Source organism: Dermacentor albipictus, chromosome 10, assembly GCF_038994185.2.
Source record: "Dermacentor albipictus isolate Rhodes 1998 colony chromosome 10, USDA_Dalb.pri_finalv2, whole genome shotgun sequence".
Lineage (NCBI taxonomy): Eukaryota > Metazoa > Arthropoda > Arachnida > Ixodida > Ixodidae > Dermacentor > Dermacentor albipictus.
Window position 1 is genome coordinate 66,681,831 of NC_091830.1, and position 27,094 is coordinate 66,708,924.

The window sequence follows — 27,094 nt, forward strand, 5'->3', positions numbered from 1 at the left end:
CATAGAGTTTGTTAAGTCATGGCCATAGACGCAGCGTGAAGCTCTAGGCTAACCATTGCTGACAGGCAGACATGGACATCTGGCAGGATTGATCTTGTGCAGGCAATGCGACCCAGTATTGAGAAGTGTAAACAAATAAATTTCATAAATGTGTGCATAGCTCCTTCCTTGCCTTCGGTAGAGATGGAGTGGGTAACCTGTTCTTTATGCTCACCTCATGGTGATGAGGCAGCTGTAAATGAGCAGGTGCCCTAAGGATGCCGACCCTGCAATGACGAAAGTGTAACGGAAGGGACAGATAAGCGTAGTCACCCTAGTTTCAAGCTCATAACTGCTGTTGCCTTCTAAGATGTTTATACAGAAAACAGAAATTAGAAAGCAATTGTAGACCAAGAACAATTAAAATCTACAAACGCACGAGGTACAGAGGACAGCAGGAACAAATGCATGTACATCGACAAAGACTTCATACACCTTATGTCGGTTATGGAAGAGGCAAGTCGTGGGAGGTGATGCGATTCATTGGAAGTTGTAGGAAGGACGCCCAATAACAGGCTACAATTCTACAACATTGCACGTCACATTTTTGCTGGTGGTCAATTATTGTTAAAAGAAGGACGTTTATTCACGAGCTTATGGAGATTATTATTGCTACAATAAGTTCTCCTAAAATAAATGCACCTTGACTTCTTAACGCCAAGTTGCCTGCTCTCGACGTAAAATTCTGAGTGTATAGTAGTAGCAATATATCGGCTGTTATAGTTCAAGAAGATGAAGGGATTGGTACGATTTCGCACAACATCTATAGGCGGCTTCGTAACGTAGTGCTACGGTAGTCGTAAATAATTATGCATACTGCTGCCTGTAGTAGTGGGCACTGTGCTAGAGGCGTGGACAAAAAGAAGTGCGAACGTACTAAGCTAGTGGCTTCATCAAAGATTACCATCATGAACTTTCATTTTTTTAAAGAAATTATATTCATTAAGAGGAAAATATAGGTAGTAACAATCACCAAGGTAACGAGAAGCAAGGACTGATATTATGTCCCATATAAGGTTTCCATCGTCAAACTTGACGAATCCCGCCTTGTGGTTACGTACCATATGTTAAAGGCAACGACAAGAACAACCTCCTGTTCGAGAGCCAGTTCCAAAGAGTTTCTGACTATAAGAGATAACGGGAAGTCTAGAGCTGCTTCGCTTTTGTAGCGATGGAAACGCCGGGATATGGTGGCTTCGGATCGGCATCTTCATCGAACATCCAGGACACCATGTATGCGCGCCTCGCTGGCACCGTTCCATTATGGACGATGTTTAATTTTCAATGAAAACAGCACTTAAAGAACAGTTTCAGCTGTTTAATCAAACTAAGCATACTTTATTCAGTCATGAATATTTATACTTGGTGGTACAATCATATGAAACGTAAAAAAGTATCGACACGCCGCTAAATTTGAAGGAGCGATCACATGGGCCGCACATGCATAGAGACAGTTTGTCGCGTGTTCTTGCTTTCCTTTGCTTTATTCGGAACTGCAGGTAGATAAACTTCATAGAAAAATGTTATAGGGGTGAATAATAATAAAAAAAAAACTTTGATGAAGGTTTCGTTTTTACAACGCATTATCCCTGCTGTAATGTCGATGGTTTAGGCGAAGCCTCGCTTAATACTTGCCAGCACCAGCCTCGCCTATACGTACAGCGTCACTCTCATGACGTCACAGCGACCGTAAGGAAACGCGCATCGACGGTAGCGCCATATTTGCCTGCAGGCAGTATTCTGAAAAGTTCACCACGATTCTTGGTGGTATGCTGCCTCATGACTGCGATGATTCAGACGCACACGCCGCAGAAATCACTGAGCGTGCCGAGCAAGCACGATAGCTCGCGCGCGCCAGAATAACCACACAGCAAGAACGTGACGCCCGACGATACAATCTCCGCCACCAGTTCGTCGTTTACACAACCGTGCAAAGGGTCTGGGTTAGGTATCCATTACGACACCGAGGCATCTCTAAGAAACTTCTACGCCGATACTTCGGACCATACAAGGTTCTGCTCCGTGTTAGCCACGTGAACTACCAGGTCGTGGCGTAATCACGACAGCGTGATTACGAATGAATGATAGAGAGGTGTAACGCCAATGCAACGACGAAGCTGGTGGACAAAGATGACTAAACGATATCAGATCTATTCTGTTTGGCCGCATTTTCTGCCCTAGTTTCATGGCGGCATACTGTGAGTGCAGGAGAGTGCGTTGCTAGTTGAGAAAGTTAAATTTGAGGGCCTGCCCTTGCACTGAACATTTATTTCAGAAATGAATAGAGAAGCGCAGGCTTTGTTGTCTGCTCGGTGCATTGGGCGCATAGTGTCGTAGCGCCTGCTGTTGTGAGGTACCACAGAGTGCAGTGGGGCGTGTGGTTGCGCCTGCTGTTGTCGCCACATCATTCAACGGCCGCATTTTCAGTGGGTGTGGCTCCTCACGGTTCTATATGCCTTTTTCTATGAACTACGCTGAGCTAAATTATTTGCTCCTGTGCACACATGTTTCTGCAACTCCCCGATCGTCCCGTCAACTTAATGCAGGCGGCCTGCTGTGAACCATTTCAGCAGATTTAACGCGATAGCGTTTAGGAGTCCATGTCGCAGAAAATCCGTGTTGGACATCGTCTCGGCAAAAACGTTTTCGAACCACACATACCCAGACATTCCATGTGACGCAAGGGACGGAATAAACTAATTGGATTTCTCAAGCTAAAATACATGGAAAAATCGCAAACTACGACTTACGCACAACTTAGAGGCATGATAGCTCTCGAATGGTAACATTAATATACGTGAAAACATAATTACGTTCCGCGAAAACTCAAAACGAACTCCTTTTCCAGCGTTCCTACAATGCATAGACCGGAGACGGCGTCCGCCATTTGCGCACGCCGGCGCGTAAATATCTGAGTCCACGGAGCGGCGTGCCCGCTTCCTTCAAACACTTCCAGATAAGTAGATAGAATAACATTTATTATCCAACGGATAAGGGGATCTACCCACCCCCCGAAACGCAGGTCAGCGGGCGAGTACCGCCGCCTCAGATGCAGGCTGGGATGTCTTGGGTCCCAGCAGCCTCTTCAACGGGTTGGATGAGCCGGAGCTGCAGCTCAGAGTCCGAGTTACGCAGCAGGGTCTCCCAGGTGTCTACTACCTATATTGTGCGTTCCCCCGGGAGAGCACGGACATTCCCATATTATGTGGTCCAGTGTTCCTCTCACCCCAGAAATATTACACCTAACGCTCCTGGCCTTGGGGAGCATGTGGTTTGCCATAACCGGGTGCGGATACGTATACCTTTGCAGTCGTCTCCACGCGACTGCTTGTCTGTTGTTTAAATTCGGGTCTGGCGGGGATACGAGGCTACGAGCCAATCTATAATGCTGCGTGTTCTCCCCATATCTTAGCATGCGCTTTCCACTCCCTCGGTCGTCGAGGGGCCCCGTAGCGGCTAGGCGGTAGAGATTTCGAGTCAGCTCGTGGGCCGCGTCATTGCCGGGGACGGCTTCGTGCGCCGGAGTCCAAATTATTTCAATTTTTCTATTTAACTTTCTCTGGCCTAGGATTCTGGCCGCTAAAGGCGAGATCTTTCCCTTGCTAAAATTTTGTATAGCACTCGCCTCCGCCACGTCTCGGCGCATGCAAGAGGCCACATCTCTACCAGAAAGCCCACCTTTGCGCATAGCGTTTGCCGCGAGTGTTTCCCAGTAAACATTATGGTTACATACGCTACAGTTGCCTGGAAGCATGAGAAGCAGTCAGGGATCTTATAATGCTATCGCGTGCCACTGTTAAAGGCGAAGATTAAGCGTCCTCCAAATTTTTCTTGTAGCAAAAGAAATTCAGTTCAGTTCTGTTTTTATGCAGCTTTTTCAAAAAAAAAATGTATTTCCTTTTCGCTGTCACAAAAATGGCTGTCGGGATAGTATGACATCTTTAGAACAGAGTGGTGAGCGCAGATCATGTTTTTTTTTGGTCAGCCAACGGCATTCAAAGCAGTTTGACGCGCCACAGATCTTTATTAAGCTACCCTCTCAGCCATTCCCAAGTTGAATTAGTACCTCACATTTTGAGTTACTACTTAAACGACGACCGTGAACACCGCTGTCGTTGCGAGGTATACGCTCTGCTTGCTTTCCTCAGCACAAATTGGCGCAAGAACTGCACTATCCGCCTTGACAATTTTCAGTGCTTAACACTTTGAGCATCTATTCAATGGGTCCATAAAATAAATTAACATTTCAGTAAGGTAAAAGAACTGCAGTGAAGGGATAAGCCCGGAGCTGCAGCCGCGTCGCCAGTCTCCGGAGAGGCTCAAGCTCGAGATTGCCTGTACGGCTCTGGTTTTGAACAGTTGAAGATTTTGCAATATTTTTTGTTGCAGTGGCGGTACGCACCTTAAGGCGGCATGTGCACACGTGTGATATTTAGCCCCCTTTGTTTCCATCCGCCTGTAAAGAGAGATTTCCGTTAGCACTATAGTCATAATATTACTACTGTATTTAACGCATGGTTATCTTCATATATTATTGGTTTGAAAAGGTTACGCACATATTGATGGACGTCATATGCAGGAGGAGGACTCATAATTGGAGACTGTACAGGGACATCCAACAGTGATGAGCTTAGTAGAAAGTATAAGTTGCAATGGCATACGCAGTAGGAGGTCGTTTGTTACAGCGTGCCATACAATTTTAACAATACAGGACATTCTCATGGAAAGGCTTGTACTGCTTGAAGACAGCCGTATGTATGAGAATACCCGTCAGAGAACGTGCTAGTGGTTTTGCTGTGAATAGTTGGTGCGGGACATGCTCGAAAAGCAAACAAAAAGAACGTACGACACAACTGAACATAGCCTACGGTGCGTCAAGCATTCACTGCCATATTTCATGGTTTCTTAGAGTTAGTTTGGCGATGCATTGTGTTGCTAGCAGAGAGTTCGATACAAAATGAAAGAAAAAAAATCAAGATCTTCCGACAGGTTTACGAGGTGGACATCGCGGAAAATGAAGCTTTTGACAATCGAGAGGTAACTAGTGCATCACCGGAAGAAAAATAAATTTCTTGTATTTTCGAAGATACTATTTCATATGGATTCATATGTAAAAATTCACGCTACGTGCTTCGCGTTACGACATAACCATTTTCACTTCCTGTGTGGATGTTCGTAGGAGAAAATATGCCATCTTTCGAAGCTGTGCAACATATCCCTTGTTTCCAGCTCCTCAAAGTGGCCTTTGGCATCCTCGTATTGTTGCATGGAACCGCTGCTGATGTAAGTGCTTCCACAGTAACAGGACAAAAAATTGTCAAATAATTGTCTTTTTTATTTTTATAGGTTATCTTCCTGCGTTAAAGCGTTAAAGGGGCATTTGTCTCAACGGATAAAAGAACTATGCAGTGACAAATATTTTGCGGAATGAGGTGACTTAGGGAAAGATTCTAAGCTGTCTAGAGTTTGTAATTTAGCAAGTTCAATTATTATCCAAAGTTACCCGCGGGAACGCAGATGACAAAAGCTGACAAGCAACAATATATAAAACAATGCTCGAGGTCAACGAGGACCCTGGTACTGTGGACATTGTTAGAACAGGAAACTACAATAGCATGTTTTTTGATAAAACTAGTTATTTGCAGAAAAAAATATTAACAAGGGTGTTTAATTCATTTTTTAAAATTTTATCTATAGAAAGATAAATTCCAAAAAATAAATTTTGGCATTGTGGGTTAATAGAATGAAGATGATTACAAACAATTTAGAGGAAGAGAAAACCATGGTCCTGCAAAGGCGCACACGATGCATCGTGCAGGCGTGACACTCATGCCTATACTGCGGCTCGAATCGGGTGGACCCCATGCGTACCTGGAAACAGCTGATAAGTGAAGTTTTCTATGATCTTTCCTGAAATGTCTTCGCATCATGTCCCCGTCACGTTTGCGCAGTTTTATCCTTGCAGCTGAACGCACGCTCTGGTGTAATTCTGCTAACTTCTGTCTTCCCGCTGGGCTGCTTCGGTTTGCGGTAGCTTCGAGACTTCTCTGCAGGCTTTTTCGCTGCACAATTCTTCACTGCTGCGTAGTTCCTCGTTCAATTCTGTCTCTCGTCACAGTTGGTTTATTTCTCTTCGTTCTCTATACTCAGCTGCTCTTGTTGCTGACTGTTCCCTTTTTGCCTCTCCGTAGAAAGGCGGGCGTCAGGAATAGAAGGAACGTTTTATTGCGTGAGGCAGGCGTATTCCTACACAGGCAGACCAGCATTGCGCATGTGTTGTAACAATATTTTTGATGACGTTGCCCGTGGTCACATCTTCCTTCCTTTGAGGGAGAAAAAAAAAAGCAAAGAAAGCACAAGAAGGAAATGTACAACGAAATAACAGTTCAATTTCCACAGCACCTGTTGATCTGCTTATATGCGGCGTTCTGGGAGAGGAGAGCGTTGCTGCTCTCTACGCGGTCATGCACTTCCACGAAGCACTACCGGACGCACTTGTTGCTCGGTGGTGCACGGTCGACGGGAGGACTGCCACGTCGCTAACGCACTGTCGGTCTGCTGGGAGAAAACCTGTCATTGTGTTGATCTCAGGTGTTGTCACATGGGTCACAGGTGCCGTCCATTCTCTGACGCAACGACATGAGAGCGTGGTGCTCGATGGGAGTACGACGACCACTAAACGGTCACCATGGAACCAGTGGGTCATAAATGGTCACCGTGGAGCCAGTATGAATATCTGCTATATTTCGAGGTATTTCGGCCGCATTTCGTCTAGTGGCTTTCGGGCCATTTTGCTCGGTACGGTTTGTGGTTTGAGGTGGCCGTCTAGTACTGGCGATTTAGTGCTCGTCTTACGGCCATCCAGTCCTCGTGCAGGTGACTCAGGAGATCGCGCCTTGACATGTTCCCACGTTCTAGCAAGGTGCAGCAGAACTCCAGCGTTCGAAACCACCACTTCTTTAGCCATTTCTTTCTTTCCTGAACTACACTTTCAGCCATGCTTCTACCACGAGTGTAATCTAGACAGGAAGTCTTGTGGACGATGCGCAGCTGTGTGGAAAACAGCAAAAGCGCGCGCCGTTGAACTGGGGAGGGGGCGGAAGTATCTCTGCATATATTTGCTTGGATGGCGTGTGTGGCATAGATTTGCATGCGCGTGTTTGTCGCTGCTTATGCTGATGTTTGACGGAAGTGGTTTAACCTCGAAAAAAAAAAGACGGAATACAAATCTGCCATAATAAAGTGCTCATTGCCCTCCTGGTAAAAACGCCTACTCCGACTACTTTCCACGACAAAGTAGACATATCGTGACTAAGCAAAGGTAATCAGATGCTGCTGCTCTTGTACCTTTCACAAAGTGGGCGTGTCTTTGCGAGAGTAGCAATATCCGCCGACATGCCAGGCCAGTGGTTAACTTCTTTGGATCTTCCCTTAATTTTTGCTTCACCCCGGTCTGCAGCTGAAGACGAAGACGAAGGACTTCTTGTCCTGTTGACGAAGGACTTCTTGTCCTGTTGACGAAGGACTTCTTGTCCTGTTGGAGGAATGACCAGCTTGTTGCTACTTAACAGAAAACATTCCTCGACATGGAGTTCGTCGCAATTGTTCCATCACGCGCACAGGTCCAACGAGACCAATTACTTGCTCTCGGGCCATTTCTTGCTTGACTAGCTGCACAATTCATTCATTGTTGCATCTTTGAGTGACTCTTCATGGGTTCCTTGCAGTTGCCGACAAGAGACTGAAAGTGAAGAGAGAGGGTGTACATGAAAATTTAGTGATTCTTCTTTTAGCTCCGTCTTGTTCAAAAAGTGCGACAGCGCATCCGCTGCCAACAGTTTTTTCCTGGCTTGTAAGCCACAATTATAGGGAACCTCTGAACAGCGAGTCTCATACGCTGCAAGCGCAACGGAAATTCACACAGCGGTTCTTTAAATATTCAGTTTCGGGGCGATGGGATTCGACGGCGACCTCTCGCAGCCCAAGGACGTAGTCTTCAAACTTTGCGTACCCGTGAACAGTGGCTATTTCTTGCTCGATTTCCGCGTATTTTTTTTTTTTTGAGCTTCGGTATCCGAACGTGACGAGTAGGAGAGTGGATGTCCGTTTTCCAAAAGAAGTGCCCCCGACGGTTGCTGCCTTGCATCCATTAACACCTTCAGCGGTCTTTCTTCCTCATAATAAGCAAGAACAGGTGCATTTTTGAGACAGGCCCGACTGATCAGGAAGCTTTCCAAAGCTTCGTGTGTCCAGAATCATGCTGTGTTCTTTTTCAATAGTTCCCAGTGAGGCGCGGACAGCGAAGAGATATTGGGGATAAAACGTGCCACGTAGTTAATCATCCTAAGAAAAAGTTGCAGTTCCTTGCGATTTTTCGGTGGTAACCCTTGGAAGATATATGCCACTCTCCCTATATCCTGCCAGGGTCCTTCTTGTGCGAGGATATGCCCCATGTGGCTAACTTGGGGCTGCAAAAATGACACTTTTTATTGATCTTTAGGTTGTGCTCCTTGCGCCGTACAAATGAAGCAGTTAGTTTATTGTCATGCTCTTCTCGAGACTTTCTCCAGACTAGAACGTCATACATTGCAACTGCGACGCCACTCAAGCCTTCTACTACTTAGTGCATTGTCCACTGAGAAACGTGCGAGGCCGAGGCGATGCGAAAGGGCATGCGTAGAAATTTGTAGCGGCTGGAGGGAGTGCTCACAGTGGAGAATAATGAATTTCTTTATGTAGCCTTATGTGCCAAAACACTTACGATGCATCTAATGTTGAAAAGTAGTTCGCCCCCTGCAAGCGCGGAACTATAGTGCTGGCATATCGTAGTGCTCCCCCACTAAGCCCTTGTGCAAACCCGAAGCATATAAGAAATGCGTCCTTTGATGTTTCTAACCACTACGGCCATGTGGCTTTACCAGAGAGTAGGTTCAGTTTGCAACGACGAGGTCGTGCTCGAATTTATGGAATTCCTGTTTCACGCGTTCTTGAAGAGCATCCGCGAGCATTCCTGCTGGCTTGACGATTCCTCACGCTCCTGACTTGAACTCAATGTGGTCGGTAACGCCCTTCAATTCTCTGAAGCCTTCGAGTACATCATTAAAAAAAAAAGCAACCGGCGCTTCGTTCTTTCCTGGGCAGCACGTTGATTGATCGCACGCGGGATATCAGTCCCCAGAATTCAGCAATATTGCCACTGACTGTTACTGGCATGGATTGGGTGGAGATAAAGAATTCGCCTGACAACTCTTTTAATGCCATCTTCTACTGGTCGTTTCTGAGCGCTCTGGAGCGCTCTCGCGAGCGGCGTTGTCTTCGGCTGGTTGAAAGAGGGTGCGCGCCCTGCGTTCCGCTGGTTCTTCTCGATTGCTCTCCACCGTCTTCGAACGCTCTGAGGCGCTCCGAGCCCTGTCGTCGGAGCAGTCGTCGAAATTGAAACGTCATCGCAGAGCCGCGTCGCCGCTGTTGGCGACGGCCCACCGTAACCTAGGCAACCTAGGCCACTGCGACGAACGCTCGTCCCACCGGCGCGTACGCCGGTTTTCCCGGCAGCGCCGGGAGCTTTCGACAAGCGAAACATCGGACGTTGATAGCAGTCACGTGGTTTAGCATCTGCCATTGCATCCTGCGAGAGCGAGTCGCACGTTCAGCTTGCGCGCTCGTCCTCTACCTCCGAGCTCGGGGAACTCCGGATCTGCCCGACTCTGCTTCGGGGGATGGAAGCGACCAGTCGAAGATAGCATAAGATCTACGTAAAGTGATGTTCTTGAAGGAGTTTTTGGATGTGGCGGAAGAAGGGCGCGCAGAGTGGTCGAGCACGGCTGTGCCGGCTGTGTAGTTAACTTTTGGAGCGTCGCGTCAGGCATGACGCTGTAGTTGGCCCCCGTGAACATTTTGCAATCAACTCCTGCGCCTGCGATAAGAATTGCGGCCGACTAACGGTCCTCACTGGCAATAGCATGCGCTTCTAATGCGTGCTAATGCGTGCAGGAAGCATTCCTCAGTTCCGAAAACAACCTGGTTGATTTCTCGTGCCGTTGGACTTGGTCTTCGTTGTGTCTGGCGGCGGATTGAGCGAAATCATTGCTTCTGCCGCAGTTGTAGCGTTTGCCCTTAGCCAATAATTTCCAGATTTGGTGCCTTGAAGACCACAGTTGGAGCAAGGCGTTGAATTTGCACTGATTGCTGCGACAGTCGCGTTCGCTGTTCTGGCTTTTATTTCTCGAAGTTAATATTTTGCTCGCTCCCATGCGCGGCACATTTCCGGTGCTTTTGAACACAAGGGGTTTCCCGAGAGATATTTCTGCTGTAAGTCTTTATGTCTGATGCCTAAAATCATTATTCTTCGCATCAGCCGCTCCTCGATCGCTCCGAATTCGCATCTGCTCCCGAGAGCTCGCAGTTATATGACCCAGTCGTTAAATAACTCTCACTCTTGTTCGTTCTTGAAGCTAAATTGGAATTTCTTAAAGCGTAGAATCTCAGACGACAAGTAATGGGCCTCATACTTTGCTGAAATGATTTCGTAGTCCTTTTTCTCGTCTACGCTGTCGAACTTGAAAGCATACTACGATCGTCTCCCGTCTTCACCTCACGTCATCAGAAAAGTTGCGACTTGTATTTCCTTAGACTGCCGGGTGAGTCCCGTCACTGTTGCAGAAAGGTCAAACTCACTTCCCATGGGCTCCAGTTATGAAACGCGTGTACAGTATTGTCCAGTGGCATGGTGCATGTAGCAGAGTCGACGCCATTCTTGCACTGGGTGTTTGTGGTCAGTCCGTACATCCATTCACTGCCAACTGGCAGTGGTAAAGAAATGAACCATCGCCCCACTTCTGACACCATGTAGACAGCCGAGTAGCAGGAAACGAAAGAACGCTTTATTGCGTGCGGCAGGTGTATTTGTAAGAGGCAGACTTGCCTTGCTCATGCGGTGTAACAATATTTTTCGTGCCCTTGTCACACTCACGTTCTACGTGTCTTTCTGGGCACCTTCTCCCGAGTACAAACACATTTTAGGGATTGACTACGAACATTCAAATACGCAGTGGCACATGTCAATTCTTAGCTACACAGCGGCCCGAGTCGTTTATTCCTTTTATAGTAACCAGTGACGAATATCCGGTGGCCCATGTTATTGTAGAAATGACAAGGTAGCAACAGCAAGCATTCAAGAAGGGGAGAGAAGAGATGAAAGCATCATTTCAAAAAGTTTGCGTTGCTACAGGTACTTTTTCACACCTCGATATTCATCGCTATGATCTATTTGCAGAGCCACGAATCAACACTTCAGATCCTTGTGTTTTACATACAAGGAACAAATTCCCAAAGGCCAATCTTTTGCACATCCACCACAAAGTTCATATGGGCGGTGGCAATGTAAATATTCTTGAAAATAAAATAGGAGAAAGGAGTACGAATCACCTGCCGCATACGTAGGAGGCAAGCAATTGAAAGAGTGCTAATAAACATAGTCAGCTTTCGCCGTTTGCGAGAGATTTCAAGAACCCGAAAACTCGTAAGCAATGGTAAATAGACGCATGATGCGGTAAAAAAAAATAACAGAGTAGCATACAAAATCAATGTCTATAGAGAGGAAATAGACGCGCTACATTAGCAGTTCATTCGTGAAGCCAGAGTTGACTCGTAGTTCAACGCACATACAATTATAAGTTGATAAGTAGCATTACTGATTTCTTAAAAGAAATTTATGAAGGGTATCTAGCAGTTTCGCCTCATTTTCTCTGGGATAAAAGTGTGCTGTATTCTTGTTTATTACAGAAACTGGATACTAGGCTCAATCGTGACGGTAAGTGGCATCTAAGTTTTCTCGTTAAGTTTTGACACGACTGGCAATTTCGGCTAATCTAGGTCCTGCGAGCGTTGAAATTTCTGCGCAGTATGGGGGGGGGGGAGAGAAGACAATTGTTGTGTCATAATGAATTGGTTTGCGCCGAAACAGCATGCCTGCTGTGATAAGAATTTGGTACAAAACCTCCACAGCAACATATGTGGTCTTTGATGAGACCAGCAGAGTTCGCAAGGTTCTGTATTGGGTCCCCTCCATTTCTTTCTCTACATCAATTATTTACCAGACCATGTTTCATCTCAGGTCTGACTTTGTGCAGACTACGTTGTTTACCATGCCAATACAAGCAATGAGGATCGCCTTTTTCTTACAGTTCCCTTGAATAATGTTGTAGATGGTGCGATGCTGGAAAAACCAACCTTAAGTTCAGCAAGTCTGTATGCCCTGTTGAAGACGTACGGCTCAGCCATATTTCTTTCTTATCGGCCATTCTTGGTCCTTCGCTTTAAAATGTGTGAATGTGACTACTTGGGTGTTCCATTACACACATAATTTGCCGTGGTCAAAACACATTGATTGAACCTGTACGTAACTACTTTCTCTTCTCGGTGACACACTACAAATGCTTCGTTGAGCTTCTAAGGCTGCCAAATTGCTTACCAATGAGACCTTAGTTCGTCCCATGTTTGAAAGTGGCTCGCAAATGAAGAATCCGAACTTAACGTTCGACATATTGATGTTATAATTACTTGAAGAGAAAGCCAACGTTATGGTGAGTAAATTTCACACCCCTTCTAACATGTCATTTTTGAATCTCACTGCTATTCATGTGCGTCATTGAACACCTTAAAGCTCTTTACACTTCAGTGACTGCTCCAATGCTACTAATCTATACACTAGATCAAGCTTGTCAAACAATCTACGGCTAGAAATTTTCACCCTGTCTTCATTCTACCGATTTATGAGAGAACCGAGGAATTTAAAAATGGCCTCTTCCCTCGTGCACTCCAATGCTGGAATATGTTGGACGGTGACGTTAGCTCCTTTTCATTGGTGTAATTTACAGCTGCGATTGAGTACTGAATTTATTGCCTTTATGTTCAGTGAGTATTTTGCCATCTCTATTTTGCCTCGTCCCCTGCGATTACCCTTTCTAGGGTTGCAGCAGCCACATATAATTCCTCACTAAGTAACTAATTACCTAAGAAAGTAAATAAATAAATAAATAATAAACACATAAATACGATCAGCCGCGCAGGATAAGCAGCGACTTAGTCTCATAATAATAATATAATATTTGGGGTTTTACGTGCCAAAACCACTTTCTGATTATGAGGCACGCCGTAGTGGAGGACTCCGGAAATTTTGACCACCTGGGGTTCTTTAACGTGCACCTAAATCTAAGCACACGGGTGTTTTCGCATTTCGCCCCCATCGAAATGCGGCCGCCGTGGCCGGGATTCGATCCCGCGACCTCGTGCTCAGCAGCCCAACACCATAGCCACTGAGCAACCACGGCGGGTGACTTAGTCTCATGGGAACACCACATACATCTTAGTCAAGCGCACTGACAAGAAGTAGAAACCGCTTACATGGAGGCAGCGCACATCATTTCAGAGGTGATGACCTATATGCGAAGGTTGTGGGATCGTTGCCCACCTGCGGCAAGTTGTTTTTTCATCCAGTTTCATTTCTATTAATTTATCGTTTCTTTGTCCCCTATGGTGTCCTTGGTGTCAGTGTTTGTTGGCTTCTTATGATATGACCTATATGAAGTACTACGTGATCTGATGTGCAGGTACTGGAGAAGCCTGCATATACTAATTAAGTTTACAAATGAAATTGTAGTGTATTTAGGAATTCATTAAGACTACAATATTTGCTTTAGCGCGTACACAAAGTAATTAGTCAAAGCAGAAATACACCCCCTGCGACATCTGCGACATAGGAGAAGCCAGCTGTAAATGATAATGTAATTAAACATATTATTGCATGTACTGTTGAAAATGTATTAGCAGAAGGTATAATAGCTTGCTAATTTAGAGTGCTTAGCCACGTCATTTCCGTCGCATTAAAAATACCCGATAAATAAATAGTCCCATTAAAATGCCAATATTTCTTTTAAGAAAAACACGTGGTGCAACTTTATGCACACCGTCAATGGAAGAAACTTCAGATCGGCATTTAAGCAAGCAAGTGATCAGTTGCAAGAATTTTTCGGTGACGTAGCGTAATGTACTGCTCATAAGTTTTCTGCAATCCCGCAAAGTGAAAGAAGTATCATGAAAGGAATGGTACAAATTGTACGAGAAAGCCGAAAATTTGACGAATTGGGAAAAAATCGTCAAGGGCGGAAGTAAGGATATCCTAAGTTTCCATTGTTATTCACATTTTAAACGCTAAGGGCACAGAAATGCAACAGGAAAACAATGAATTCGGCTTTGATTTATCCTACATCCGGAATGGACAAATGGTACAGCAGGAGGTACCTGGACTGATGTGTGCAGACGACATATTGCTAATAGCGGACAACAAAATGATAGCCGACAATTGCGAATGTGTGTGTGGTAAACCAGCAACAAATCTAAGCGTTAAGTTTAGCACACAAAAATCGGGAATTATGAACTTTAAGGTAATTACGTGGTGTCAAATCAAGAGCAAGTAATACCCATAGTCAAGCCATAAAAATACGTCGACGTATGCATGCATAAACGAAGAAAAAACTTACTGAAGTGCCCACCAAGATAGTCGGAAAATAAAGGGAAAGTGGAATGCAGAATAAGTAAACGTAGAGCATTTTGGATGGTGTATGGAATCTGGAAAAGAGTAATGGAGCAAGCGTTAACGCCTGCAAGTGCCATTGTGAGCTTAAAATTGAATATCTTGTCGGTGCTGGAAGTTAACCAAAGGTCGGTAGACGGGTTGGCTTAGGGAGATCACGGTAAAACCACAAATGAGGCAGTGCTGAGTGACATAGATTGGGCCTCTTTTGAAGTCAGAGAAGCGCCGATCAAAATTACGTTTGAAGAATACACATGAATCTGGAATAAAATACGTGGGAGGCTAAAGTGCACAAGTGCCTGTAGCTGAAAAGTGCGGACACAGAATGGAGGAATAGGTCAATAAAGTAGACAACCAAGTACAGGTTAATTGAAAGTGTAAAAGACACTTTCACGTCATCAAAAACGAGAGAAACTCGACACAAAAAGAACGTGGAGGTGTACAAGAATTTAGACAAAGAAATTGCAATGGAAAATCTAGATGATAAGAACACGAGAACAAGGTCAAAGCGGGAGACAATGTTTCGAGACGTGGGCTTTCAAGCGAACTATCGTCTCTCTGAAAGAGAGAGTAAAAGTAGCGACAGAAAATGGCGGAAGCCATTTGCTGCCGCTACTTTTATTTTTACTTTCATAGACGACAGTTCACAGATCTCAAACAGAGCAGGTAATTCGCGCCTCCTCCCGTCGTCCAGGCCTCTTCCAGGAAAAAAAAGAACCTGCAGTGACACGTGAATCGGCTGACACACAACGTTACCTCCCACTCCTCAACCGACTTTGAATAGCACCCCTTTCTTTTCAACTCTACACCCTCGCCAGTAACACACCCTCGTTTGTTGCCTCGCCCACCCACCTTACCTCCTCTCTCCTTTAGAAGAATCGTATCTCTAATTCTAGGCCGAGGAAAGCATATGTCAAAAAGGACTTCTTCTTGGGCAAGTTGGTGCTTAGATTTCCTAGGTATACTGTGTGGCGCAAAATACATTTCTTGAAAAGGGACAGAAGAAAGGAAGACAGTGAAGCGTCAATTGGCGCTTCACTGTTTTACTTTCTTCTGTCTCTTTTCAAGAAATGTATTTTGCGCCACACAGTATACCTAGTAAACCATATTCCGCGTTGAAAAAAGACCTCCATTTCTCGAAACGTTGGCTCCGTCTTTCCCCTTGTTCTCGTGTTGATGTTCGCGTTTTAGTCATGGTGTTTCCATGTGGAGATGCGACTTTCTCTGTAACCATCTTTACAAAAAAAAATGAAGGGCTCATGTTGCATACTGGTGGGGTAATATTAGAGACATGAATAAACGTAATGAACTTGATCTGATATGAAGCGGCGAAGCACTGTACTGAAGAAAGAGATGTCTGAAGACGGACGACTCCACTTTGTACGTAAGCTCTAGTTTGTCGCTCTACAACTTTCTCTTTTACAACAGCCTCGATCATTCAGAACTGTTATCTACCCCAGTTTTATTTCAAGAAAGAGCTACGTTTTATGAAAAACAGTTACTCAATGCTCAAATTTCTGTTACTGAAAAGTTTGGACCCTGTTTTCATCCGTGCCTCTATAAGAAGACACCGTGACTTACTCACTATTTCATTACCACGCCAGCGGCCCGTGGGAACTGCATGAAAATTTAGAGCTACCTGCACTTTTCGGACTTCTACTTCACTGTGGAATAATGAAATTTTGTTTTCAGTAGTTTGTGTGGTGGCAATTTTTACTTTGGCGCAAAGATTGCCGGCGCACTGTTTGACCGTGCAGATGGTAGACGCTCACATTTCCGGACCATCAATCGAATGAAGTCGGTGTGGAAATTATGCCGTCTCCTCGAGTTGTTGTCAGGATATCAGTGGCTCCTAGTTTGATGAAGGTCAATAGAATTTCGTTCGGGCGAAGCTGAGCCGCAGAAGCGCGGAGGTTCTTTTTGTAATTCAGAATTTCGCTTGTGCTGCAATATAGCATTGTTTATTTTAATGTCCTTCGTCAATAGCTGATTTTATGTCAACGTCCTTGCTCTAAACGTGTTGCGGTTGTGTGAGGTACGATGCGAAGGACCACTAGCATCAGAAAGTCCAGTCGCTGTTTCCGTAGTGGTGCAAGTACGAGAAGTGTGTGACGAAAACCAGAGACACTGCCTGTAATGCGATGTTTTCCTTTGTATCGCAGCTGAAAAGGTCTGTTTGTTCCGATATCATAGCCTCGAATAAGTAATTGGCATCCTTCCTGTAATATACCAAAGTGTACTTGCGAAAAACAAAGTTAGTATTGAGCTACGATGTCTTCATAGGAGGAATTCACCATATTTGCATACAATGGTCCTAGAGAGGTGAATTCGTTTCTTCGCGCTCTGGACACCTAAAACGTCAATACCTGCAAGTGTTAAAATTTTCCCTGCACAACACCATAATTCGCGACTGAATGAGTAATGACAATTTTAACAATTATCGAACACAGAAAAAGGAAAGCGAAGGAAGAAATGCGCACACGTTCTAGTACTTAAGAAGTCCTTAATGGGGATAACTTAGAAAGTCAAAATGCTTTGAGATTCAAATCACGTAAGGATACTTAAGTGGCTGTGATTTTCTATCACACACCTTGTGATAAAGAACATCACAGCGACTGCAACGACGAAAATTCGCCTTGAGTATCCATATGATTGCTATCAGATTAAAAAGCTGGCGCTGATAGTTTAGGCAACCTGATCAATTCAGGCTAATATCATTCCGCAAGCTCAAAATATCGCACAGCGGAATTGTCCCCCCTTTGGCTGAAGCATATGTGGTACGTTACTGTGCTTGCATCATCTCTAAGCGAGGATTAATCAAAGAGAATTTCTGCTTGACAACGCCATTTTATGCGCGCCCGACCATAAGATGCCGAGTTAAGCCATTGATGGCCTTCTACAGTGTTCATTGGATGTTCAGTTTTGGTTTTTAGTCAAATCGTCTGGAAATAATCCTGCTGCAGAAAATTAGCACTGTTTTCTTATTTGCACAGATGTAACTTCTCTGTACTATGACGGGTATAAATGCTTGCATTGAAAATAATCGTCTGGAGGTGCTGGGAGAAAACCTAAACCAGTCTTCGGTTCCAACATATTTCTCCCATTATTATGTCGAGTCATTTTATTATGTCTTTCTCGGTGGTAAAAGCAACACAGCCTAATTATTACATCTGCTCTAGGCAAGCTTCAAAGTTGTTTTCTGAAACAGCCTATGTAACTTTTATTCAGTACTAACTAGCCCGACATTCTCTTCTGTGAGAAAAAATAGGCTCTTATTACATTTCACATATAAGGTAATGTTTAACTATAGTAATTTAGAAAAAACGTTTTCTGGTTACTCAAGCTGAGTAGTGCTAATAAGCGCTATTCCTTGTAATAATAGTTAAACGACAGTTCGTCTTACATTAGCCACGAATAAAAAAAATTCAGTGGAACGTCTCCTTTTAAAAGCGGAGCTGTTTAAGCTTGAGTTCCATCCGTGCCCGGCAAGCTCTCAAAACTTGGCGCAATAAGCAAACGGAATTGGAGAGGAGAAAAGGGTAGGCGAGACATAGGCAACAGCTAGGGAACGCGCGTCACGACGCAGGTGTTTAGGTGAGGGGGCGCACAGTGGCGGATTGGCTGCGCCTAGCGATGGCCTATGCTCTGACACGCACGTGTATTCCAAGTTGAGAGACTCGGCGTGCACCGGTGGCATCACTGTCCGATGCACCGACAAGATGGGAGACCTAGAAGGTGCTCTCTCCCGAAGAAAAAAAAAATTCTGGGATTTTACGTTGGATAGACCGCCATTGGGATCTGAACCTGGCAACGTGTAACGTTAGAACGTTATCTAATGAGGCGAGTCTAGCAGTGTTACTGGAGGAATTAGAGGGTAGTAAATGGGATTTAATAGGGCTCAGTGAGGTTAGGATATCAAAAGAAGCATATACAGTGCTAAAAAGCGGGCACGTAGTGTGATACCGGGACTTAGCCGAGAGACAAGAACTAGGAGTCGGATTCCTGATTAATAAGGATATAGCCGGTGACATACAGGAATTCTATAGCAATAACGAGAGGGTGGCAGGTCTTGTTGTGAAACTCATTAAGAGGTACAAATTGAAGGTAGTACAGGTCTACGCCCCTACATCCAGTCATGATGACCAGGAAGTCGAAAGCTTTTATGAAGCCGTCGAATCGGCGATGGGTAAAGTCCAAACAAAATACACTATACTGATGGGCGACTTCAATGCCAAGGTAGGCAAGAAGCAGGCTGGAGACAAGTCAGTGGGGGAATATGGCATAGGCTCTAGGAATAGCAGGGGAGAGTTATTATTAGAATTTGCAGAACAGAATATTATGCGGATAATGCATACCTTCTTCCGCAAGTGGGTTAGCCGAAAGTGGACGTGGAAGAGCCCAAATGACGAGACTAGAAATGAAATAGACTGCATACTGTGCGCTATCCCTGGCCTCATACAAGATGTGGACGTGCTCGCAAAGGTGCGCTGCAGTGACCATAGGATGGTAAGAACTTGAATTAGCCTAGACTTAAGAAGGGAACGGAAGAAACTGGTACATAAGAAGCCAATCAATGGGTTAGCCGTAAGAGGGAAACTAGAGGAATTCTGGATCAAGATACAGAACAGGTATTTGGCTTTAACTCAGGAAGAGGACCTTAGTGTTGAAGCAATGAACGACATTCTTATGGGCATCATTAAAGAGTGCGCAATAGAAGTCGGTGGTAACTCCGTTAGACAGGATACCAGTAAGCTATCGCAGGACACGAAATATCTGATCAAGAAACGCCAATGCATGAAAGCCTCTAACCCTACAGCTAGAATAGAACTGGCAGAACTTTCTAAGTTAATAAACAATAGTAAGAGAGCTGACATAAGGAAATATGCTATGGAGAGAATCGAACATGCTCTCAGTAACCGTGGAAGCCTAAAAGCAGTGAACAAAAAAAAAACTAGGAATAGGCAAGAACCAGATGTATGCGTTAAGAGACAAAGCTTATATCCATATATCCAAGCTTATAGCATTGAAGCACTTATTCAGCAGGTGAATGGTAACTTAGCTAATGTTTCTCTATACTGGGTGTACATTGTTACGTTTTTTTCGAATTTTTGTGACTTGGTCGCGCCCAACAGCATAATAATCTTTCTTGAGCTGGATTATTCGAAGAGGTGGACATTACTAGCACGAGCACTCGAAACACATATTCAGTTTATAAAGAAAAAAATTGTGCTTAACATGCGTAGTATTACTTTACGGCGCCCATTGCAATTTACACATTCTGTGCGGTGAGTTTGAGGAATTTTTTCAAGATACAAGACATTTATTTTGTGCCATATTGTAAAACATTCCCCCGAGGAGAGGCTATAGAAGGCAGATAAATCATGCCTCCTGAAAAGGAGTTCTTCCCGGATTTACTTAAATTGAATTTCTAGGTTGTCATCAGTCTCTAAGTAATATTTTCAAAAATCGTGAGACAGAATACATAGGCACTCCAGTTACGTGTGTGCTCCGTTGCTTAAACGAGTGGTTTGTTAAATAAAGTAACTGGCGTAACAAATCACTTCAATACCGGGTTTGATGATGCATATATGTCCAAACTGGTGGTAACTTGGAAATTCATTTTAAGTGGATACGTCTTGCAAACAACCCAGCTACAATTCATATACGACAATATGCGCTTTTAGGTAAATAATTTAAAAGTTAATAGGTCATTTTTTTTATTTGAATACATGTTCATAAATCTCATGAAAAAATTGTACGCCTTCCTATATAATCTAGCTCAAAGACTAGAATTACGTTATCTGCAACAGGTTCCTTTTTAACTACTGCGTAAAACTGCAAAATTATCACTACGTATTTAAGCGAAGTGCACTTACAACGCTGCTTTGCACACGCAATATAGCATGCTTTAAGCAAGTGAAAGTTGTAGCTGAGGTGCGATATGCGATTTATTTTCATTGTTGCAGTTCTCCTGTCACACTTCCTAACGTAATCTGTAACGAATGTTACTGTCTCATTATTTCAATGTGGCCAATTAATTCCGTAGTTAGATAGGCGTAAGGTACATTTGAAAGTTGTAGAGGTGTATGAACGATCTTAACATTTAGGGCGATTTAAACAGTCTGTCTTGTGTAATTTGCATTCCGTTGAACAATTCAGTGTTCAGTGTTGTCGTCTAGTCGCTTCTTTGCGATATGGTACGGATAACAACACGTACCGTTGTCTTAAAGGAAGCAGCGATCGAAGTGACGGTTCTTGCGAAAGGCCCTGCTGCATGCGACTCGCGGTTGCTGCAAATGTGCGCCAATTCAGGAACAAAGGGAAGGGGCTAATAACGTGCGCTGAATCAGGTTTAGTTATTCGTTATGCATGCTTGCTTCAGGCAGCCTCTATAGAACTTTGTCTCTCAATTATAGGGATAAAATAATCATTTAGCTATTCGCGCCATACTTCTATGCCTGTAAAACAAAAGGCGGTGCAGTGTCATCACACATTTCTCGTTGAATTAACACTGTGTTCACGTCGTGACTCACTGTTCCCCTTTTTTATATTACCCTCATGTCATGATGTGTCGGACAAGAGAATGCAGTTGTTTATCACTTCCAAAATGTTGACTCGATTAGGAACTCGTTTGCGGACGCTGTCACTTGCACTTGAATGTGCCCTATAGCATACGCCTTGTTAACAAGACGATAAGTCTCTTTTTACCAAGAGGATTCCACGTGAAGTTTATATATTTTATGTTTAGAAATACAATATTCAAACAGAAATCCACATTTGAAGGTCATTCTTTTCAACAAAGAGCAATAAATGGCGTTTAGAACTACAAGAAAATGAAATGTGTTCGAGTTCGCAACTCGATCTGCTGCTCTGCGAAGATTTGGTTCAAGGATCAATGTCGCTTTCTCAACTAATTATTCTCTCTTTTAATGTTATGTTGACGATGATTTGCGAAGTTTTACTTTTATAACAATTAGTAATGCTCCGAGTTTCTGAAAAGACAGTATCGCACAAATATTGAGGCAAACGTACCCTTTTTGGAGCTTAAGTGGACCATGAGACGCCCTAATGCCGTGCCACATCCAATATGCACCAATTAGAGAAAGACGAAAATCTCGCGCACGGCAGAAGAGATGACACGGTCCCTGCGTAATCGTTTTCGGTTTGCCTATAATTAAAGTGTGTCCAGTTTTATCAGCTCCTGCTGCTGGTGAATTGTCATACTGGCGGAGGTGCTGGGTAAATGTTTGGGACCCCTGCCAAGAGCCCCACGTCAAGCTCAGGACGTTTTCCGGGTGTCGAAACACCCGTTCAACGCGCCAGCCATCGCCTACTAGGCCTAAGCCCAGAGTTTGGTCCTCTACCAGGAAGTCTGCCAGTTACCACGAATGCCTCAGCCATGGAAGACGCAGGCTGTGCACAGGTGATTCTTTTGACTCTTATATCTCCTCTGAACTTTCACGGCAACGCCTACGAGGATCCAGAAGACTGGCTCGAGGAGTAGAAGCGCATAGCCAAGTATAATGAGTGGTATGCTGGACAGAAGCTATCCCATGTGCATTTCTCTTCTGGAGACAGAGCTCGCACGTGGTTCGTAAATCGCGAGGGAATCTGGCCAAGCTGGGATTAGTTCCGCCGCCAGTTCCTCCACACGTTCCGGAGCACCGAAAGCGGAGACCACGTACAGCGTCTTCTCAAATCAAGGACAGTGTTGCCAGGTTCAGCTATATATAGCCAAATTGGGCTACGGAAAAAAAAATTGGCGTCGACTTGGGCGACTTAGCTATGTGGCTATATTTGGGTTACTGAAAATCTGCGACTTCACTTTGTTTCGGCTGTAAGGGGTGCCCCAATCCACGATCCAGAGGTGGATTTCATCGGGTAGAAACAAATCTTTAGGACTATGTTTTAGCTGGCTGAATAGGCAGCGTGGCTGTGCATGTGTGCCTGCGCTAACTGGCTCGCCCCTCCGCTCGTGCGCCGTTCTCTGAGCTGGTGGCTTTGATCTTTGATGCACTTAAATTTACACCGCGCTTCACCGTGCTAACATTTGCTCCAGTAATATCGTCTCATCTTCCTCTTATCCCGACATCCGATCACTGGGCATCGGGGTGAGCACGCGAGTAGAGGATGTTTCACAGTACACTGTACTAACGTGGCGATGCTCAGAAACGCAGAGCAATCAAATACGGCTGGGCGATTTAGTCCAACCCTATTTAGCCTTTTTCATGGCCGTGAAGTGACGACGATGCTTGATGCGATGTTGCCACATGACTGCGGTGATACAGGCATGGACGCGGAAACTTTCGCTCAACGGGCTGAAGAAGCGAGACAGCTCGGCCACATCAGAATCACCCGACAACGGGACTACGAAGCTCGACGTTACACTCTATGGCGCCGCTACATCACGTATCAGCCAGGCGATAAAGTGTGGGTTTGGAATCCCAACTGTCGGTGAGGTCTTTCATAAGAGCTACTCAGGCGGTAATTTGGTCTGTGCAAGGTTGCACGGCGGCTCAGTGACCCGAACTATGAGGTTATCATTGACACTGCTGCTTCCTCCAGGGTGAGGCAGCGTTCACCAGAAGTAGTGGACATTGTGCGCATGAATGAAGTACCCACAGCTCGTCTGAAACGTCTTCCTGCCACTAGGTGAGCATCGTGACGGTGCTTTCTTTGGAGGGAGGCAAATGCCACGTCCAATGTGCGGGATGTATACAAAGACGAAGATCTCGCGCATTGCAGAAGAGATGACGAGGTGCCTGCGGACTCGTTTTCAGTTTGCCTATAAAATACGTGTGCCCTCTTTATCAGTTCCTGCTGCTTGTGAATCGTGACAGCTGCGTGCCTAGCCTTGCAAAAGTCATGTGGTTATCTGTACGCTGTCTCAGCATCGTATGCTACAGGCAAAGCCAATGTAAGATTTGGATATGTGGCCGGTTCAACACAGCCGAAGGGCACTTAAAGAATCTGTTAAAATATTTGAGAGAAGTGACTGCTCTACGACGTTCATGAAAACGTGTCAACCTAATTACACAGGTTGTGGTGAGTCGGAACCGACAGGGAGGATATACAGAGGCAAGGAAATCAGCAGGAAGCAAGTTCCGTGGATTGTGAGTACCTTGTGGCCTTAATATGCCACAATCCAACCTTTCCGTTTGTATATTTGTCGCATTAAACAGCGCCAGAAACTGACGTCACTCTTTACATAAATATGTGAGTCCTAAATAAGACGATAAGCATGCGTTCTGGAACTATTATAAATCTTTTCTGCACTGTGCTGCTTTTTCGAACGCATATTGTCTGTGGGGATTCTCAGTGTAGTATTCTGTATGCGATGTTTGCTTAGTATGAGACATTGTATGGGCTTACTCGAGGAACATTGTAGGTGGCTAACGCAAACACTTCTCCACCAAGCAGTCGTTCGGAAGTGCATAGAACACCAAACAAAGTAGTCTTTCTAGTGATTTTGTCAGCAGACAGCTATGCACTATGTATGAGAGAAAAAAGGTTGTACCACAAAGAGTATTAACCACATGTAACACAAGGGCACAACGACAAAAAAACAGATGCACGCGTCTTCCTTTTGGCTGTACACTTGCGCTACATTATGTCAATAGGTGAGCACCTAAGTAGCCATTAACATGTCCTACTGAACAAGGAGTGGCATTCGTCAGGACGATACCAATTAGCAACCTGCAAATTTATAGTTATAATTTTAAAGCTAAACCACAGAACAAACTAGTGTTATGCGCCATGAAAAAAGAAGCAATTTGCGTCGTATCTAGGGGCAGATTTAGGCCAACTGGATCGTACAAGCACACAAATTGCACACATTATGGCTAAAATACTGCACCGGAGAAAAATTTGTATAAAGGCAATGCTTAACTGACAAGCAGCCTAAACCACCGTTGTACCTTGTTTCGTATGCTATGGCAAATTTTCGACTAAAATGTTTGCCAGGACATGATGTGCTTCGTATATGTCTAGATTATATACAGTCATTCAAATGGTCGGCATTATCTGCCGCATTCTTAACTTTACTGTAACTGCTGTTCTTGTAGCACAAGAGAGCTTGCACAAAGCATTTTGCATGCACTTATACATTCCCGTTATTTAACTGGTTCACGTTACAGAAACGAAATCGCTACCCATTGTATCTTGTCTATGGGTAATCTTATGATAGTTTACAAAAGTATGCCACCTGAAAAAAAGTAGGCTACACCACGGGGTGTAATTTTAATGTTCGCGCAATGCTTTTTGAAACCAGCACCTACTGTTGTCTTCCTTTCAGGCATAAGGAGCGTATGAACTCCAATCTTATGTGCCATGGCCCCCATAACAGGGAAAATGTTCTTACTAGATACTCTTTGGAATAATAGTGTTGATGCTATCGTTGTTGGACGTGTTATTAGTGAACGCGGTGACCAATGGGAAACATCTCTTACGAGTCATGATGTTTGTTAATCAGGCTATCAGGGTATTGTATACGGTAGTAGAGACTAAACTCTACATGAGTTCTACGCACCTAAAAAAGTTTCTATCATGTAAGAAAATAAAAGTGTAGAAAAATAAACCTACAGAAGGTCTAAAAAGCAACATCGTGATTTCTGTGTAGTTTACCAAAAATACGAAATGCAAGAAATGTTTCACATTTGTTTATTGCGGTGAACACTTAATACCGAGGCCGGTATTCACAAAAGCATTGCTTACGCTAAATCTTATAAGGTCATGTAGAAAATCTTGCTTAGTGCACTCCCAATTTCCAGGGTATTTAATGCAGGAACAGTCGACAATTACAAGGTGCAAAGTGCGGTCACTGCGTTACGTCCTCCTACTCTATTTTCTGCAGAAAGAATAAAGTCTGGGGATAATATGGTCACAGCTGGCGGCGAATGTAAGCACAAGAGAATAGAGCGGCTGGGCAATAGCGTGGGTCACTGTAGCTTGCCTCGCTCACTGTCGTTTTCGACCCAACTTGGCAACGCAATGCATACTTCTGCAGCTCATACAAGTAGTACTGAACGCATCAATGCCGTGCTACCCGAAAATAATTCTTGCACTCGATCTCCGAAAGGAACTTTTGGCAACGTGAGACACGAAGCCATACTAGACCACTAGACCATCTCTACAAGTTTCTGAACTGGAGATTTTCGGTTTTCTTCATTTCGGGAAAACGGTGCGAAAGAACCAGACAAGAGAGATGAGCGGGACAGGCACTGCCATACTATCTTTCCTGTCTCGTATTTTCGCGCCGTTTACTGAAATGAAACCAACCTTAGTGACAGAAATTGCGACCGTCAAACTTTTATGCAGCCTTTTCTCATGAATCGTGCAATCACAGTAGGACTGGGAAACATGAGATTGCACCGATAGACACACGAAACAAAGGTCTGCCACAAGGAACAGGGCTTTCGCCGACACTGTTCAACGTGGACACGATGAAACTGCCGGGCAAACTTGAGAAAATACAAGGGATCAGACATGCCCTGTCTGCACATGACATCACGATATGGACGGTGGGAGGTTTTAAAGGAGAACAAGAAAAATGCATTACGGATTAACCTACATTAAGATACATGTAGTCCAGCACACTACGACGGCAGGGATTAGTCGGAGCTCCGCATAATCGAGAGAAGCGCTCATAAGGATGATAAAAGACGCTGGCACGAACCATCGGCCTGCAAATAGTGCTTCAGAAATACCCGAGGTGGGAAAACTTCGCATCCTCGGCTTTCACTTACAAAAGGATGGCGGTGCAGTATACACCACACAGACTCTACAACACCCGACCACGCAGATCCCGCGCAAGTTGCAACGAGTCAGTAAGGGGAAAAGGCGACTCAGGCAAAAGGATATAATCCGATTAGTAAGTGCGTAATGCCGCTCACTCATTGTGAACTGCATTACAATCACAATGCACAATAGCGGGATGCTGCTTCTTTAAACATCTCTAGGCATTCCGTACGGAAGGCAAGTGCATCATCGAAAGCCCCCACACGAATACCGGAAGCTGTGCTCGCCTCAGTGATTCAAAGGAACGTGCACCAGACCTTTCCCATCACATGGCAACAAGCCCGAGTGTCGACGCCAGCGAAGAAATATGAGAATCAAACGAACGTCGAGTACGTAGACGCAGCCAGCACCCGAAGGAGCTCCGCATTTGTCATCAGATTCGTCGACAGTCACAGGAAGGAAATGAATGCGTCGTCGATGTCCAGAGCCAGCTCTGTGGAGGCAGAGGAACTAGCGATAGCGTTAGCCGTCATCCCGAGACCACCGTCGGAGAGCGTTATAGTCCTGACGGATGCATAGACGGAATGCAGAAATCTTTCTCGGCCAAAATTTGGATGGCCCCACATCCCATCCCCCTTGGAGGACACCAGCTCCCACCAGACATACACTTTGTGTGTACTCCTAGGTATGCGTCCTTACGTGGTAGTCCGCGGGCACACGTATGTGCCG

At 44.7% G+C, this 27,094-nt stretch overlaps 1 protein-coding gene across 1 annotated transcript in view; it reads left to right on the top strand.

Moving 5' to 3' along the window:
• Positions 1–5,163: 5,163 nt before the first annotated feature.
• Positions 5,164–27,094, top strand: part of LOC135897955 (trypsin-7-like) — a 36,251-nt gene continuing 14,320 nt past the window's right edge. Inside the window, exons 1-3 of the mRNA XM_065426675.2 lie at positions 5,164–5,322; positions 11,821–11,848; positions 23,669–23,742. Of these exons, the coding sequence (XP_065282747.2) occupies positions 5,209–5,322; positions 11,821–11,848; positions 23,669–23,742 (216 nt within the window). The 5' untranslated portion in view covers positions 5,164–5,208. The remainder of the gene's footprint in view (positions 5,323–11,820; positions 11,849–23,668; positions 23,743–27,094) is intronic.